An 18,991-nucleotide genomic window follows, 5' to 3' on the forward strand; every position below is an offset into this window, starting at 1 on the left:
ACATAGGCCAGTGAAAAGATTTTGTGTGTAAGAAGCCTTCACTTTTCTCGTTGTACTCCTGATAGTATCAGTAACTACTAGTGTGCTGTGGTCATACTTGGGAAATGGTCTGTGTGGAGAGCAAAATGCCTGCATTTAACCCTTCTCGTTGAAAATCTGTCAACTATTCAGAAGGAGTGCTCTTTTCATAATGTATGATATTCCCCATATTTTTGTCTCCTACAGATCGTGTCATCCTCATCCCCTCTGTGTCTGATCGGAGCCGTGATAGTGAACCGTCTTTATAATTAAGCTCATCATCCAGACAAAGTAGGAGAGCAAGCGTCCTCCGTTTGATGATCATAGTAAAGGAAAAAAACAATGTCAAACATAAAACATATAGTAAACGCTACGGAGCAGTATTTGTCATACAGAGGCTGTTGTCATGAGACTGTTGTCATGGAGACGGTCATCTGCAGCGCTTTTATTCTCAGCACACACTTTATTAAAGTGTGCACATTCAGTGCTTTTCTGCCTGAAATAAATGGCAGGTGGACACAGGCCATAAAGTCGGTGGTCACACTGAAACACAAAAGAGGGAGTCTTGGCCATGATATCCTCGATCACAAAATAACTGCTAGCTACACTTAAAGCTTTATAAAATATTCTGTAACTGTCAACTAAATCCTCATCAGGTGTTAGCTGATGCGGTCAGACATTTTAAGCAATAGAATCTAAAAAGTCTATACTTGTATACAACTTCACAGACCGTTGTGTGGCCTTGAAAAAAGATGTGTTCAGACCAAAACGATAATCATGCCATTTCCAAAAGTATGATTTAACAAAGCACATACTTCAATAAAATCTCTGCAGACCAACACAGCCTCTAACATCACACTATGATTGAGACATGTCCCTGGATAAGGCGGGAAAGTTCATCCAGCTTTGTTGGCATAAATAGTATATTCATGTAAAAATAAAAATATTTATTGAACTAACTTCATTTGTCTTTGACACCCTGGAGACATTGAGAGCCTCCCAGTTTTCACTTGTTGAGTGAATGAGTGTCATTCATTCAGAGTATTTCTCTGTCATGCACTCATCACTGTCCCCCCCATTGTCCTGACCATGCATTCTCTCTTTTGCACATCTTATTTCCAGCTTGCCAGGCAGCAATCCCCTCTGCAGTTGTTGCCCTCTCCCCCTTCAGCCCCCCCCCCCCCCTTCCTCATATCCTATTCTTTACCAAAGGGCCACCCCTGCCCACCTATTTGTGTCGACCTCAGCCAATGAGAGGTGAGTGCACGGTGGGCAAGCACCAATGAGGCCACTTTTTCATGTGTATAAAACTTTTCAGGACAGTTTGCCGGGTTGCACTTTCTGTCAGTCCAGGGCTCCGAGAGGAGAGCACCAGCCCAGAGAGAGAGAGAGAGAGAGAGAGAGAGGGGGTCGAGTGAGAGCAAGTGTGAACGCAGGGGGGTTGCCAGTTTTTAATCCCGATCCCACACTTAAAGAAAGTGGTGGGTGCACACAGATACATTATTATTTTTTATTTTTTTTACAAGTTTCAGTGTGAGGTGGCTCAGACTTATGTGAATGTTTGTGTTTCTGTTCTGAAGCCTCTCCGTTTCAGCCAAGATGGAGAACGCACACACCAAAGAGTCGGACGATGTCCTGTCCTACTTTGGCGTCACTGAAGAAATCGGCCTCTCACCTGAGCAGGTCAAGAAAAACCTGGACAAGTACGGCTTCAACGGTGAGGGAGAGAAAGATGGGTGGATTGAGTGATTAGTGTGCTTATCGGTGTGGCACTGGCTTCTCAGCTGGTTAAAAGTTGAAGTTAAAAAATGTCTTGAAAAGACAAATAACCTGCTATTGTTTTCAGGGAAAAGGTGTCAAAAGAGCAACAGAAACCCAAAACACCTTCGTTAATGTGCCAAAAAGTCAACTTGAGGATAAATTTGCGTGTAGCATGTTAAAAATACTTAACTTTTAGATGGTTCTGACCCTGAAATCACATCACAAGAAGTTGATCAGAGCTGCAGTTTTAAAAAAGCTTTAAAATTGGTGTACTGGTTGCAAAGAATGTATTTTTTGCTTCATACTATTCTGCATTGTCTGCTTTGGCTGGATGGATAGATGGTTTCTAAGTAGTTGAGAATCACAGAACGGGAAGGTAGCATCCTCACTGCTGGCCTCAGCAGCATGTGTTTGGTGCCCCAACATCACCCACTCTCCCTCAGTACTAGAGATGAGGATGACAAATTGAAGTGGCATAAACAGCTAAAGCGATTTATTTTACTTTTATGCACAAACTTCACTGAACTGACAACGTTTAACTGTTTGACGATTAACTATAAAAATCAATCGAACAGGAAGCACAGAGGCTCCGCTGTCATCATCACACTTATCTTTACATTTTTTCTATAAAGGTGTAAAAGTATTCCACTAAGCTCAGCTGTTTTCAGGGAAGCTGAAGACGCTGCTAGCCCAAGGACAGACATGCATAATTAATGTATTTTCACATATTTAAATATTGATTGTTAAAAGGGTTTATAACAAATAGCTGTCGAATTAGAGCATCTAATACCCAGTCAAGTGAGAAGTACACTGCATCTTTGTGAGCATGTTAATAGGGTCACTTTTTCTTGCTTATCGTGCTATTAAAAAGGCTGAACAGGTTGCAGCGAGTGTATTTGGTGTCGAGTATCTCAGCTGGTAAATGGATGTTGACAGTGTAACAGTTTACTAGAATAACAGGGTAATTAGGGTCACTGTGAAGGTCAGACACAATATTTAGCTCGTAAACTTTGGGATGAGTAGTTTCTGTTCTGTGATGTTTGCTTTGTTGTGGTTTGATTCATACTAAGTTTCTCTCTCTCTCTCTCTCTCTCTCCCACAGAGCTGCCGGCAGAGGAGGGTGAGTCCACTTTAAACACTTAATTCTTTAATTATTCATGTTTATATCTCACAGTTAATCTCTTAACTCACAGCTGTTGCCTTCACTTCCTGTGATGCCACGCCATTCATTCAACACCTGTCATTAGCTCCTTCCTCTGTTCCCACCCGAGTGCCCGGGACGACCCAAACTGATAACAATCACATGTTTACCCAACATGCATGTTGGGAAATCTGTAGATCCAAGGTCAATCAGTGACTGGTGTTTGATTGGCGTTTGTTTGGCTTTGAAACAGAAACTATAATTTCATTGAGCATTTAGATGTGACAGAGAGAAGTAAACAAACCCTTGTTGGCTCATTAATCCCGCATGTCAAATTAAGATTGTAAAGACATTTTCCAACAAACAGGTCATCATATTAAAAGTATATGAATTGACAAAGGGGCTTCACGGTGGTTCTGAGTGATCAGCGCTGTCGCCTCACAGCGAGGAGGTTCCTGGTTTGAATCCCCGTCTGACAGGAGTCTCTCTGTGAGGAGTTTGCATGTTCTCCCCGTGCATGTGTGGGTTCTCTCCGGCTACTCCGGCGTCCTCCCACAGTCTAAAGACATGCTCGTTAGGTTACCTGCTGACTCTAAATTGTCCGTAGGTGTGAATGTGTGCGCTGGCGAAAAGTCCAGGGTGTAACCCCGCCTCTTTTTGCTGCAGCCCCTCAGGACGAGAAAAGTGGCATTACATGATTGTGTACACATGCTTACTGTAGATATTTGTACTTTTAGTGATGTGACGTATCCTCTCAACAGGAAAGACCATCTGGGAGTTGGTGGCTGAACAGTTTGAGGACCTGTTGGTCAGAATCTTACTGCTGGCTGCCTGCATCTCTTTTGTGAGTTTGTTCAGTTTTTCTATTATAACCAAAGAAAGGTTTCAGAAAAGGCTCATCATGTGCTTAACAATCATATGTTGAAAACAAAAAATGATTTGTCCAGATTTCTTATTTACACTTAACTTAACTAATCAATAGAATGAAACTTTCAACAGTTCAGAGCTGTTGCAGTTTTTTTTTTTTTTTATTGAGCTCAAAAAGTAATCAAGGAGATAATGTCATACAATTATTATGATTGATTGAAGACTCAGATCACACTGGAAATGTGTTTTCTTTTTGACAAGATTACATTTCGGACATTTCAGCCCTATCAGCATATTGCAGCTGACCAATGAGAAGGTCCATAACCATCAGCCATAAATAGCTCCACCAATCGTACCACTTTACGTACGTTATGTTAATGTAAGGTCGGTATCTTAGTCTGAACGCCTTAAAGAGACGCTTGAGATGCTACAGAGTCCTTTATAATCTCCTCAAAGTCAAAGTTAAGGAGGTCATATCTTGTTTCTGCATCTAAATGAGGATTGGATGGAATAAAAGATTAAAAGAAGAATGAAGTTCATGAAAAGCAAACGTGCAGAATAATAATAAATCATAAAGAAGCCGACAGAACTCTGAGCTGCATCTGTCCCGACTCCTCACCTCTTTGTCTTTGTGATTACACTCACACACACACAGTTATTGAATTACATGTGGACCTGTGTCCTCACTCATTTACACGAGGAATCCCCCCCCCCCATACTCACACACACACACACACACACACACACACACACACACACACACACACACACACACACACTGTTGCTCTCTCCACAACAGTTTTGTGGAGGAGAGTCGTGCTGCACACGCTGTCTTAATCCTCCATTTCTGCCCTCTGGCCTCCCTGCTCAGCTGTCAGGATGGCCTTAGAAGGCCTGATGCCTGCGTGTGTGTGTGTGTGTGTGTGAGTTTGTGTGTAAAATGGAGGGAACAAGATAAAGAGAAAGACTAAAAGACTGAGAGAGATGGACTGTGTGTGTGTGTGTGCATATATGCATGGCAGGAGCTTTATTTTAAGAAAGTCTCGGGCCAGGATGAGAAACTGTATCCTTGGACAAAGGTCAGTGATGGAAGGAACGAGCAGCGGCTCGCAGTATCAGCGGGAGAGAGTGAGAGGTGGAGAGGAGGGTGGAGGTGGTGACGGGGAGTCGGGGATAGAGTTGCACAATGGCATTGTTTGTTACGATGACAAACGAGAGCAATAGATTCAGAGTCGTATACAGTTTCTAAAAGAGAGAACAGTAAATACTGCAGATACTCGCTCGTCCTATTCATACACACAGGAATGTCGTACCGCTGCCGCGTGCTGACAGCCTCTGACTCTCATTCTGGAGATCGATTGTGTCTTTGAAGAGAAGCAGGGTGAAGACAGACCAGAGAGAAGGAGTGAGCAGAGAGACTATTTTTGGGAAAGGGGTTAGAAAAGACGTGAGATGAAAAGCAGGTGAATGGAAAACACGGTGATGATGAGAGAGAAGCTTCAGAGCTGCAGGAGGAGGGAAGAGGCTCCCTCTCTCTCCGTGCTCCGCTGGCCTGCAGCTAATCTGTGTCAATGTCAACATGGAGCCTTTCCGAAACAGACCTGCGTTAGCAACCAGGGACCCCCGCCTCGCTCACAGGCCCGCACACGTGTTAGACTATAGGTTTAAAAGGACTCACATGGAGGGGGAAAGACTTCTCCCATACAATGACATAAGCGGCAACAAAGTGAAATGTCATTTGATCCACTAACGGTCGTCGTAAATAGCTCCTCGTCGTGACTATTTTATGTTTGTGTTTAAAGCTGGACAATAAAAGATAAGACTCTTGCCCAGAGCAGCAGGTGCACAGCAGACTTAAAGACCTGCTGTTCCAAGAAGCGTATCCCAGGCTTACACACAGCGAGGATCACAGAGTACAGAATATATACATATATATATGTACATGCTTAAGTCAAATACATGTACAGATACGAGTGTAAAAAGAACATTTTGTTAAAACCAGAGTTACTGAAGCCGCTTGTCAGCAGCGAGCGAGTTCAGGCGCTGACATGTTCTCGTCTTTTCTTTGTGTTATTGTCTCGTTCAGCCGGGATGGAATCAGTTTTGATGGCTTGAAATGGTGTAAATTAATAAAGCTGAATCAGTTGACATGCAATCCACGGAAAATTAACACACACACATTTGATAAATGATTCATGTTAGAGATATTTAAAGTAAAAACTGCTCAGATATGTTCCTTTTTCAATGTGAGGATGAGAATTGATCTCTCGCCATATCTTGACACACTGGAGTACTTTAAACTCATCATCTTTCTTGATCTTGGGGTGGAATTTAAAAGTCTTATGTATTTACACTAGACTTTTGTACTAACTGATTATTACTGTCTTTTTCTTCATCAAAGTCGTCCGTCTAAACAATCAACATGAAGTATCAGGTGTTTTTATTAAAGTCTGCTTTTCTGCTTTTCTCCCTTCAGGTGCTGGCCTGGTTCGAGGAAGGTGAGGAAACAGTCACTGCCTTTGTTGAGCCCTTCGTCATCCTCCTCATCCTCATTGCAAATGCTGTCGTTGGAGTGTGGCAGGTCAGTGAGTGAGCGCACGCACACGCACACACACACACACACACACACACTAGGAACAATGCAATCACAAGGACACATACCTGGCTCTGAAGGCAGTCTTTTACACACACCTAAATAGCCTCATATACTTAGAAACAGTCACACACTATAAATCACACACAGCCTGTGTCCTTTACGCTGAGCACACACACACTCCACCCAAGTTCGCCACCCGAGTTCAAGAGAATCCAAAACAAGAGGCCTGACGTCAGCAGAAGGTGAAAAGGTGGAAGGTTAAGCTAATGGGGGAAGAGTTGAGGGGACAGGGGAGTGTAGAGGAGAGGAGGGGTGAGGGACTCTCTCCCATCCTTCCTTGAAGGCTCAAACTGCTGCTCTGCTTTGTTACAATCCACAGTAAAAATACAGAGGCCGATCAGGTTACCACAGGCCGGGGGTATGTGCGTATCTGTGTTTTGTGTGTGTGTGTGTGGGGGGGGGTTCATATCGTCTCTGCAGCAGTCATTTGGAAACTATGCACAAGGATTCACACATGGGGAGTGAGGGGTAGAGAGAGGAGAGGGAGGGCTGCTGGCATAAGTCAGGCTTTACACTTTGAGGCGGTCGAGTGCAGCCTTGGAAGGAACCAGTGACTGAACATCAGGCCGTGTGACTCCTGTCATCAACCTGTTGTTCAGCAGTCCTCTGCTTTGTCCACTGCCCTCTGGAAACCTTGAGCTCACTTTTTTTTTTGCTGCTGCCATCTTTGTTTTCCAGAGACAGTATTGACCATATTAGGAAAAGAGGGTGGAGCTTGAGTGGGTGTTGGCAAACATTAAGTTATGTTATGTTGCAGAATCAGCTGGTTAAACAGAAAAAGTGTTATATCTCATTTTGCAGTGGTAACTGACTGCAGCGGTTTATTTATCAGATCTGGACAATTACAACCAACATACCTGCTAATGAGTGCTCATTAGAGCATAAAATAATGCTCTAATGTGACTGGTTGTAAAAAGTGGAGCTCACAGAGAGACAGATTATTAGTCTGATATTTACATGAACAGATCTCCAAAAGGCTCCAACAGCACAAACACTGCCCAGAGGTTAAAGGTCAGGGACTGAATTAGCTGAGGGGACAACTAGCAGACAGGTAGCATCTCCCACCTGTCCCTCAAAGAGGCCACGCCCCCTAATTCTACATCACATTAAACCTTAATATAATGTAAACAGGTGAGTTGTATAAACATTCAGCCCGTACAGTTAAAGAGAGAAATGAGATCTAGAGACCCAAACTGTTTTTGTACCAGGATGTAAACATGTTTATTTTAACATGGAGCTCTATGGAGACTGACTCACTGCAGGAGACAGACTCTAGTGGACACTGGAGGAACTGCAGCTGTAAAGTTGTACATTTTAACATGGGGCTCTATGGGGACTTACTCACTGCAGGAGACAGACTCTAGTGGATGCTGGAGGAACTGCAGCTGTAAAGTTGGACATTTTAACATAGAGCTCTATGGAGACTGACTCACTGCAGGAGACAGACTCTAGTGGACACTGGAGGAACTGCAGTTGTAAAGTTGTACATTTTAACATGGGGCTCTATGGGGACTGACTCACTGCAGGAGACAGACTCTAGTGGACACTGCAAGTCTTGGAAGGTTGTTGCTTGATCTGCTCTTCACTCAGACAGACAGTCACCTCACCTTTTATGTGATTATTTTTGCAACAGGAGCGTAACGCAGAGAGTGCCATTGAGGCTCTGAAGGAGTACGAGCCTGAGATGGGGAAAGTTTACCGGTCGGACAGGAAGAGTGTGCAGAGGATCAAGGCCAGGGAGATTTGTCCCGGTGATGTGGTTGAGGTTTCCGGTAAGATTTCTTAAACTTAAAGAGTTTTTTTTGTCACTGTTACATTTTCTCAACGTCCATTCATTCACTAAAAACATGTGAGGAGTGAGAAGTGCTGGAATCTGGATGCAGCAGTGATAAGCATCAAAACTTGTTAGATTACTGACAGTCCACAGAAACTCCTTCAAATGTTATCTTTAAATTGATGTATAATTCAAAGCAAGAACATGTCGGCTAACTTTAGCCATGCAGGGTTAAAGGTCAGCGTGTGGAAACTCACAACAGCTCTGCATGTTCACATAAGCTCTTTGTGTCCCCTTGAGAATGTATCCCCTTCATCTTTTCATACTTTACAAACTTTAAAAATTGAACATGAACGTTTTAATGCAAAATGCAAAGCACACCACAAAAATTAAATTAGAGCTTTGCTGCTTTTCCAAGACGTCTCAGTCTTCGATCTACAGACTCACTAACAGTTCAGACTACAGGTATGTCCTCCCTTACAAACAGAAGACTTGCACGAGAAAGCAGGACCGTGTCTGCAGTCAGCCTGCTCGGCCTGATCTCAGTGAGAGTCTCTGAGCTCCTAAATATCCTTAAGCTTCTCTGCACGTGCACACGGCTCCTGTTGTCCTTGAGAACGAACACAGGCCCTTTTAAGGCAGCAACCGAAACAAGGGGTGGAGGGGAACTGAAGGAACTCTGCTGCTGGAAGAAAAAAAAAACAAGCTTGAGTATAAATAAACTTAATATCGCCTCGCTCCTCTGTCTGCTCTACACCTGTTCTCTTCGCTTCATGATCTCCCCAAGGTCTCCCTCTCCCTCTGTCTCTGACTGTGGTTTCAGTTTTCAACAACAACACTATCCATGCAGGGTGCTAAAACCAGTCAATCAACCCTGCACCACCACCCCCCCAGTCCATCCATCCATCCATCCATCCATCCATGCTGCTGTAATGATGCAGTCAGACAGATATGAAGCTGCTTTTAGGCGACTGTAATCCTGCACAGAGAGGCAAAAGCAGATCAATTCATTACATATATTTACTCTATCAGGCTTACAATCAAGACACTAAGAGCTTTCACTGTTCTGTATCAACAAAGAAGGAAACCATGAGTAGGTGTGCCGCGGTATCGAGGTTTCTGTCAGAGTGTCGGTCTAGGACTGAAAAAGACAAATGATGACTTCCTGCACAACAAATAGTCAGAATACTTCAAAAACTCAAATTCTAGCACGTTGAATCATCGCTGTGGGAATAGATAAATAGATTGAAACGACTCCTAAAAGGGTGTAAAGAAGCTGACAGGTAAAATGAGTACTAAGTAATCTAAGTTTCTGTGTTTCTGTTTGTGTGGACATCAGTTGGTGACAAAGTGCCAGCTGACATCAGGCTCATCTCCATCAAATCTACAACCCTGCGTGTGGACCAGTCCATTCTCACTGGTAGGTGTGACAGAGAAGTGAACACCTTTTCATTGCCTGCTTCTTAACCTGACCCCCCCCTCCCCAACAATAACTTGTGTCTCCCCCTACAGGTGAGTCTGTCAGTGTGATCAAACACACCGACGCCGTCCCCGACCTCCGAGCCGTCAACCAGGACAAGAAGAACATGCTGTTCTCTGTAAGTCTTTTTCCTGCATCACTTTGTTTGTGCCATTGCACCAACTTTTCTTTGTCAGGTGTCCAATAGAAACTTTGCCTCAACATAACTTTGTAAAAGAGGTTTAATTTATCAAAGCAGGAAAAACAAACACATGGATAATGGACTTGAGCTTGTATATTTATTTTCTAGTCTTCTGACTACTCGAAGCGCTTTTACACCGCAGGTCACACCTACACATTCACACACTGATGGTAGAGGCTGCTGAGTAAAGTGACAATCAGAAGTAACTAATCCTGGGGCGCGCTGGTGGCACAATGGTTAGGGCGCGCGTCCCATGTATTGAGACTCTCGTCTCGAGCGGTAGGCCCAGGTTCGCTTCCACCTGTGGCTCCTATCCCGCATGTCATTCCCCACTCTCTCTCCCTGGTTTCCGACTCTATCCACTGTCCTCTCTCTGCATTAAAGGCACAAAAAGCCCCAAAAATAAATCTTTAAAAAAAAAAAAAAGAAGTAACGAATCCATTCATACACATTCATAGAGCGCTGAAAAGGCAGCGGGGACAACTTGGGGTTAAGTGTCTTACCCGAGGACACATTGAACATGTTGCTGCAGGAGCTGGGGATCGAACCCCCGACCTTACATTTGAGAGACGACCCACTCAGCCGCCCCACACGGATAATCTCTCATATATCAACACAGCAGCCATTGTTGACCAACTGAACCCTTAGCTGTATTCCACTTTTTTGCAAATCATACAAACTTCTTATCTTTGACAAAAGTCGACTTTCATTTATCATATTTCAACATAAGCTCTGATAGTTTTAAATCAGGAAAACCTGACAATGCTGATGTTCAACACAAATATCCTACTGTGATGTTTTTTAATGTTTCTGGTCCAGCCAGTAGAAGCTGCTGTGAACATCATTTCTGTTTGTCTTCTCGGGTCATAAAGCAAAGTTTTGTACACATTTCTGACCTGATGACCATCGGAAAATTCATGGCGAGCCAATGAGGGGTTGTTGATGTTTATCTAAAGAATCAATCAATCAATCAAACAAACTTTATTTGTATAGCACTTTTAATACAACAAATGTATCCCAAAGTGCTTTACATTTAATCAAACAGCAACAACATGACTCCCTCCCCAACGCTTATCCCACAATCCAAAAACTAAGGTAAAAATAACTAGATAAGAACAGGTACTGAGGAAACGCTATCATTTATTCTAAATGAGGACACGCAGGCAGTTCAAAATGTATTAAAACTAGATGAAATGAGATTCAGTTAAAAGCTCTACTAAAAAGGCAGGTCTTGAGTTTGCTTTTTAAAATGTTTACATTGTGTTTAGAATAGACAGAATAGAGTTGCTTTCATGTCTTTTTTTTTCTCCCTCTCTTAAAACTCTCTTCAGGGTACAAACATCGCCGCTGGAAAAGCCACCGGTATCGCCGTCGCGACGGGAGTCTCCACTGAGATTGGAAAGATTCGTGACCAGATGGCTGCAACGGAGCAGGAGAAGACGCCTCTGCAGCAGAAACTGGACGAGTTTGGAGAGCAGCTGTCCAAGGTCAGTACACTGACTCTTCTAGATTTATTCATTTACATCAAACTTCAAACTTAAGATACCGTCACACACATATTAATGCTGCAGCTTCTGTCCCTCACACCCCTGTGTCTGCCTGTCCTCCAGGTCATCTCCCTCATCTGTGTGGCCGTGTGGATCATCAACATCGGACATTTCAACGACCCTGTGCACGGAGGCTCCTGGTTCCGCGGTGCCATCTACTATTTTAAGATCGCTGTGGCTCTGGCTGTGGCTGCCATCCCTGAAGGTAAACCCCCCTCCCCCCGATCGACTTTCATTTGTTTGCCCAAGAAGATTATCATATCTGAAGTTGTAGATCATCGACGTGATGCTGCAGCTGTAAATCCATCAGAATGGGATACAGTTCATTGGTTGATATGTTTTACTTTAGTAAACAGTCAATAAAAAGGGAAGCCACAGATTTTACACATCAAAGTCTGTTAACAGTCTTTGAGAGTGTGACGGTAATTGTGAAAGGAATCAGGATACAAGCGTTCAGGTGTTTCCATCTAAACATTATTCATCCCTGAATAACCAGGAACACATGATAAATACTTGTATCCTGTTTTTATCCTGATGTTTGGCGACGTAGTGATGTTTCTTTCCACGCTGGCCTGATTTGCTCGATTGTAAGTGTTGGGCACCCGGCTGCCTCTATCCTGTTCCCCACAGACTTTAACAGGTCAGCATTTGGATGCTCTCTCCATCTAAACTTCAGATTATATTTAATTATACTGATACGTCATTTGGCATCTGCACAGGTAGTCGCAGACTGTCAGAAACCGGGAGAAGGCGTACTCTCCAGGGAGCAGAATCAGGTTTCCCTAAATCAGGATAAGGGCTTATCCCGGTTGAGTTCAGAAAATGTGTCAATTCTCTTTTATTTTGTTCCTTTTCTTCTCGGTGTTTGGTATAATTTCAATCACTGAAGTAACTGGAGGTCAGACTTGTTGGACAATAAACTGAACACTTTGACTGCCTCAGGTGAACGTTTGAGGAACTGCAGTTGTTGACAGTTATATATTGGTTTAATTCCTCAGCACTCTGCGTTGCTGCTCAGCCAATACTCACCAGAGGGAACATCCTGATGATGCCAAACAAACAGCATCATCTGCAAACATAGACACAATGTCGGCAAACTGGAACACATCCAGACGTCTGCACCGTCGTCAGAGCAGACTGAGGCCAGGCATCTGAACACAGATCTGTCTGAGTGGCCTCCAGCAGGAATACCTCAGACAACACAGAGTCTGGGTCTCATCCAGCTGATGTGTGAAGGACTGTCAGGGGGACACCATTTTTGTCAGCCTGCCCGGTGGCATCAAGTCCCTGAAGACCAGCTGGCTTTAAACAGACACGTCAGATCATCCACCTCCAGAGAGGGAGAGATACAAAGTACAAATACCCCCAGTCAGAATCAGTCAGAATCAGTATCCATCACTAAATATCTCGTACAGCAGATGTAACATGACCTTGGCTGCCTCTGTTGACCTCCATGTTTTTGTCTTAAGTTCTTCTAAACGTTTCATTCACTTTCCAACCTGCCTCTTTCTCAGAAGTTATTTTGTCTTTGATTCAGTCTCCCTCTCTTTCTTTCCGTCGCAGGTCTTCCCGCTGTCATCACCACCTGTCTCGCTCTGGGAACTCGCCGTATGGCCAAGAAGAACGCCATCGTCAGAAGCCTGCCCTCCGTGGAGACGCTTGGCTGCACCTCAGTCATCTGCTCCGACAAGACCGGCACCCTCACCACCAACCAGATGTGTGTGACTAAGGTAAGAGGTGCAACAAACACACTCCAGTTCAGTCATGAAGCAGAAGCTGGATTCATTCAGAAACGTTTACTCGTCATGTGTTCATGCAGATGTTCGTCATCGATAAAGTCGAGGGTGAAGGTGTGTCACTCGGTCAGTTCGAGATCTCAGGTTCTAAGTACACACCTGAGGGAGATGTGTAAGTACTGCAGAGTTAAATGTTGATATCCTAACACCGTTCACATGTATAAACACCATCAGCAACTCTTCATCTTCCTTATTTCTGTCTCTTTCCTCAGAACAAAGAACGGCTCGTCTGTGAGGTGCGGACAGTTCGACGGGCTGGTTGAGCTGGCGACCATCTGCGCTCTGTGCAACGACTCGTCTCTGGACTACAACGAGGTCTGCACAACATGTCATGATATTTATATTTTCACGATGAGCGACTTTAATGGAACACGCCCTGATTCTGTCTTATGTCTCCGCGATGCAGTCTAAAGGTATTTACGAGAAGGTGGGCGAGGCCACTGAGACCGCTCTGTCCTGTCTGGTGGAGAAGATGAACGTGTTCAACTCTGAAGTCCGCGGCCTGTCCAAGGTCGAGAGGGCCAACGCCTGCTGCTCGGTGAGTACACTAAAGATACCTTACAGTTTGACGTATATCATCTCAGATAACAATAATATAATAATAATAATAATCTTTATTTATAGAGCACTTTTCAAAAACAAGTTACAAAGTGCTTTACAAGGACAGCAAATATAAAAACAGGCAGGTCATAGAATAATAAACAAGGCAAGATTAAGGAATAAAAATCACTTTAAAATATAAAGTCCCTTTTAAAAGAACTGTAAAATACATACAATTCTTTTAAAGGAATTCTAAAACATTTTTTAGTGTAAAACAAAAGACAGGTCAATTGAGGTCTAAATGAAGGTGATACACAAGGTCATGTTTGACGGCTTAATCCACCAATGAAGAAGAAATACAGCAGCTTTGATCCAAATTTAGATTGCAATATAATTTTCTTAATTTCTACATTTACAGTGTATTCCATTTAATGTCTGTGATGGTTTGTGTGGACTGTAGTGCTTAATTCTGTTTTTCAAATGTTCATTCTATATTCATGTTAATGTTTTATAATGTGGACCCAAGGAAGAATAGCTAAGCTCTCGGGTACAGCTAATGGGGATTCTAACAAATAAACAAATAAACAAATGTCTCTATTCTTTATCAACTGAGCAGTTAATAATATTTAATTATAAATACAGTGTTTGACTGGAAAGCATGTTTTCTGTGTAACTGTGGAGCCTGAAGTTTGTTTACTTTAAAGTGAAGCATTTCTTAAATTCTGTTACATTTTGTGTAATGACAACAAAGTAATACTTTAGCAGCTAAGGACTGGAGAGACAGATATCTCCCTCAGGAGTCGGTATAAAAACAATAATGAACCCTAAAAAAATTAGACTTCTAATCGTTCTGATCCTCTTACCTGTCTCCTCCTCCAACAGGTGATCAAGCAGCTGATGAAAAAAGAATTCACTCTGGAGTTCTCCAGAGACAGAAAGTCCATGTCAGTGTACTGCTCTCCTGCCAAATCTGCCAAAGCGCCCGTGGGGAACAAGATGTTTGTCAAGGTCAGTGTGTGACACACAAACACAAACACATTATGAGCCTTTATGTTAGCATAGCAGGGCATAGAGCTAAATGCTAACTTCATGTTCACCATCACAGCTAAGTGTGTTAGCATGCTAACATTTGCAGATTAAAAAAAAAAAGCCACAGAACAGAAATGATGACATTATAGCTAACCTGATCAAATGTTTTCTACCGTCTTATCTGTGTCATCAGGGCGCTCCGGAGGGCGTCATCGACCGCTGTACGTACGTGCGTGTTGGCACCTCCCGTGTCCCCCTGACCGGCCCCGTCAAAGACCACATCCTGTCTGTCATCAAGGAGTGGGGAACCGGACGAGACACCCTCCGCTGTCTGGCTCTGGCCACCCGAGACTCTCCGATGAGAAAGGAGGAGATGATCCTGGAGGACTCCACCAAGTTCGTAGACTACGAGGTAAAAACAAAACACTGAGGCTGAAATACGACGAGAGACGATCAGAATCTCTAAAGGAACACTAAAATGTTTCCTTTCTCCCTGCAGACTGACCTGACCTTTGTGGGCTGTGTCGGCATGCTCGACCCTCCTCGTAAAGAAGTAATGAGCTCCATCGAGCTGTGCAGAGCTGCAGGCATCAGAGTCATCATGATCACTGGTCAGAAGTCGTTTTAACTCTTAATTTAACTCTTTGTGTAAAAATGTCAAACAAACACAGACAATGTTTCTCTCTCCCCAGGCGACAACAAAGGCACAGCCGTGGCCATCTGCCGTCGTATCGGCATCTTCACCGAGGACGAGGACGTCACCGGGAAGGCCTTCACCGGGCGTGAGTTTGATGACCTCTCGCTGTACGATCAGAAGAAAGCTGTCAGGGAGGCGTGCTGCTTCGCCCGAGTGGAACCATCCCACAAGTCAAAGATCGTTGAGTTCCTGCAGGGCTTCGATGAGATCACCGCCATGGTGAGAGGAACGACCCCACACTCTGTTCTGTGTGTTATTAGATTAAATTTAAGCATAATTCTTCTCCATGTTCCTCCTACCAAAAGACCGGAGACGGAGTGAACGATGCCCCCGCCTTGAAGAAGGCGGAGATCGGCATCGCCATGGGCTCTGGCACTGCCGTTGCCAAGTCTGCCTCTGAGATGGTCCTCGCTGACGACAACTTCTCTTCCATCGTGTCCGCTGTCGAGGAGGGCCGCGCCATTTACAACAACATGAAGCAGTTCATCCGCTACCTCATCTCCTCCAACGTGGGCGAGGTCGTCTGGTGAGTGTGTCATCTCCTCGCTCTAACCATTTCTGGTGTAAGGTTAAAAGATATGAAACCCTGATGTGGAAAGACGACGAGGGTCATTTTTTAGAACGTCCTCAGTTTCAAAATCTACAGGAACATTTGATGAACAGGTCACAAGTAAAACGCTCTAATGGCCAAACAATAACACACTAAGGCAGGGATGGGTCACAGCAAGGGCCACATTCATTTAATTCTCCCTGCCAAATTGTAGAATAAAAAAACGATTAAAATCAATTATGTCTCAAATTTAACTCAACATATACCTGTGATCAAATATTATTATGGAAATATTTCTTGTTTTCATATTTTCATGGCAGATTTCATCATGTTTTCTTCATGTTTCCAATTAATTGACCTGCCCCCATGGCCGCCAGTTGCCCTGCCCTGCACTGAGGTTACTAAAGGTCAGGCTGGGTTCAAACTGTTGAAGTGCCGCTTTAATGCAGCATCTAGATAAACAACGAGGTCAGATAGTGTTTTAGATTATGTTGTTCTGATGCTCCTCACCTCTGAGAGGAGTAGAAAAGGTTTAGAGAATAACTTCCTCCGCTCCCTCCCTCAGTATCTTCCTGACGGCTGCCCTCGGTCTCCCTGAGGCTCTGATCCCCGTTCAGCTGCTGTGGGTCAACCTGGTGACTGACGGTCTGCCCGCCACCGCTCTGGGCTTCAACCCCCCTGACCTGGACATCATGGGCAAAGCCCCCCGCTCCCCCAAAGAGCCCCTCATCTCCGGCTGGCTCTTCTTCAGATATATGGCCATCGGAGGTGAGAAAAAAACAGCACTAGTACTTCTTTAAAGAGTCTGTTTCATCACCTTTAACTCTTTAACGTCTGCTCCAGGTTACGTCGGTGCTGCGACCGTAGCAGCAGCAGCCTGGTGGTTCCTGTACAGTGACGACGGCCCGATGGTCACCTTCCACCAGCTGGTGAGTTTTTTAAGACACAGACTTAACTCCAACAAACTAACATTCATGTACGAGTCCTCAGACTTTCTGTCTCTCCCCGTCAGTCTCACTTCATGCAGTGCCACGAGGAGAACGAGGACTTTGAGGGGATCCGCTGCGAGGTGTTCGAGGCCGCTCCTCCAATGACCATGGCTCTGTCTGTGCTCGTCACCATCGAGATGTGCAACGCTCTCAACAGGTCTGAGCTGCTATGTGAACATTGATTTAAATATTAACTTTAAGAACATTAATCTACTTTTTATAACTTTATCAGTTTTACTTATTTATTTTATTCTTAACTTTTTGGTTTTCACACCTCTGCCTCTCTCTCCTCCCCAGTTTGTCAGAGAACCAGTCCCTGATCCGTATGCCCCCCTGGAGCAACGGCTGGCTGGTGGGCGCCATGACACTCTCCATGTCCCTCCACTTCATGATCATATATGTGGACCCCCTGCCCGTGAGTGACATCGTGCACCACATCTCCTTCTGCTCCTCCTACCTCACTCTCCACCCACACACTAAATATCTTATTTTACTGACTTGCTGCATTACCGTCATGGCTCACCAGGGGGCCCCCTGTCACCATTTGGGAAACACTGATGAAAGTCATGAGCTCTGACATGAACATATAGATGTTTGGTGTGTGTTCAGTTTGTCAGCATCGACTCTGCTCTCGTCCACAGATGATCTTCAAGCTGACTCACCTGAACGTGGAGAAGTGGCTGATGGTGCTGAAGCTCTCCTTCCCCGTCATCCTCATCGACGAGGTGCTCAAGTTTGTGGCTCGCACATACCTGGAGGGTAAGCTGAGCATGTGACACCTTTCCAGAGTATTTTAGACCTGTACCTTTGTTATTTTTTAATCCACATAGTTGGAGAAGTATCAGATACAGAGAGGTTTGAAACTGCTCCAATAGATTTTTAAAGAGCATTCGCAGGGTCCAAAAATGCAAACCCACCAAGCGTGTAATGCGGGTGGATTTTCTGTTAGCGAGTAAATTTCCCCGGCCTTGACAAACCACGCAGCAAGCTGACCACGTCCATCATCCTGGATCTGGATTAGCATGGTGTAATGTAAACAAACATGGCGACATAAATGTTAACTCTCAGATCCTGGCGGTAGTTGTGGACTTGGTCTGTTAACTTTACCTAAAAACTTTCCGACATTGTTGCAGCGGCTCTCTGGTGTCTCCGATGTTGTCATTTCCAGTCTCTTCACAACTCGACACTGCCCCTAGTGGTCATATTCATATTGCATCTCACGGTTTCGTAGTGTCACTTTCTGAGCTAGTAGTTAAAACCAAGTATCCTCAGGGCTTTAGGTTAGCTAGCTGCTTGATTGTGGTAAGCTAACGTTAGCTGGATGTAGCTTCTTAACAGTTAACCATGAGAGCCGTGTTTCTCTGCTGACATTGTTTTACTTTCCTCTGCAGGTAAAGTGTAAAGGTGACGTTGAGCAGCGAGCGGCTGAAGCAGAGAGAGAGAGCGAGCGGAGGCTCATATGAGGAGAGAAAACTGAGCGCTCACCCTGAGGAGAGAGAGAGAGAGCTGCCAAAAGCCACCGAGATGTGATTTAAACATCAAGTGGCGTAAAAACACACAGCCACCTGAAAAAAAAAGAAACACCACAAAGAGATGCAAAATATTTTTCTGTGTATGTACTGAAGTTAATATATAGGTGAGAGTTAAACTATTCTGTGTTGATTCTATTCTTAAAGAATAAAGATATGTGAAAAACACTGTGGTGTTCTGTTGTTCATTCATGTACAGCATGTTTACTGAGCTCGACGGGTTTAATCATCACTAACGATCAGTAAAAAACAAGAGTTGTGTTTGTGTGCAAGCTTTGCAGAAAGTTTGTGAGTTTCACTTCACAAACTTTCTGCAAAGCTTGCAGAGAATATCTCTCTTCGTATCAATGCTACGTGTAGTTGAAGAGAATCTCAATGTGAACTAAATAGTGGAGAAGAACATAATGGAGAACAGGAAACATGCAGCAGCAGGTTG

The 18,991-nt window shown here is 44.1% G+C and overlaps 1 protein-coding gene across 1 annotated transcript; it reads left to right on the plus strand.

Annotated features, from left to right (window-relative positions):
- The first annotated feature begins 1,336 nt into the window (after positions 1 to 1,336).
- atp2a1 (ATPase sarcoplasmic/endoplasmic reticulum Ca2+ transporting 1) lies at positions 1,337 to 18,723 on the plus strand. Its single transcript, XM_020653199.3, has 25 exons — positions 1,337 to 1,499; positions 1,599 to 1,735; positions 2,882 to 2,899; positions 3,682 to 3,764; positions 6,264 to 6,368; positions 8,077 to 8,215; positions 9,557 to 9,637; positions 9,730 to 9,815; positions 11,210 to 11,365; positions 11,489 to 11,630; positions 12,989 to 13,155; positions 13,245 to 13,333; positions 13,434 to 13,536; positions 13,628 to 13,759; positions 14,644 to 14,769; positions 14,984 to 15,202; positions 15,290 to 15,401; positions 15,483 to 15,706; positions 15,793 to 16,013; positions 16,603 to 16,805; positions 16,881 to 16,966; positions 17,050 to 17,183; positions 17,324 to 17,441; positions 17,668 to 17,785; positions 18,418 to 18,723. Exons 2-25 carry the CDS (start codon positions 1,618 to 1,620, stop codon positions 18,426 to 18,428), a joined length of 2,991 nt encoding a protein of 996 aa, XP_020508855.1. The 5' UTR covers positions 1,337 to 1,499; positions 1,599 to 1,617; the 3' UTR covers positions 18,429 to 18,723.
- Positions 18,724 to 18,991: the final 268 nt, after the last annotated feature.

This window comes from Labrus bergylta, chromosome 16 (assembly GCF_963930695.1).
Source record: "Labrus bergylta chromosome 16, fLabBer1.1, whole genome shotgun sequence".
Lineage (NCBI taxonomy): Eukaryota > Metazoa > Chordata > Actinopteri > Labriformes > Labridae > Labrus > Labrus bergylta.

What these genes read in the sequence shown, in the direction of transcription:
- atp2a1 (XM_020653199.3), top strand. Translation starts at nt 1,618, where the DNA reads ATGGAGAACGCACACACCAAAGAGTCGGACGATGTCCTGTCCTACTTT. An exon ending in GGAACAAGATGTTTGTCAAG is followed by an intron (nt 14,770 to 14,983) that starts GTCAGTGTGTGA and finishes CTGTGTCATCAG; the next exon opens with GGCGCTCCGGAGGGCGTCAT. An exon ending in CCAAGTTCGTAGACTACGAG is followed by an intron (nt 15,203 to 15,289) that starts GTAAAAACAAAA and finishes TTCTCCCTGCAG; the next exon opens with ACTGACCTGACCTTTGTGGG.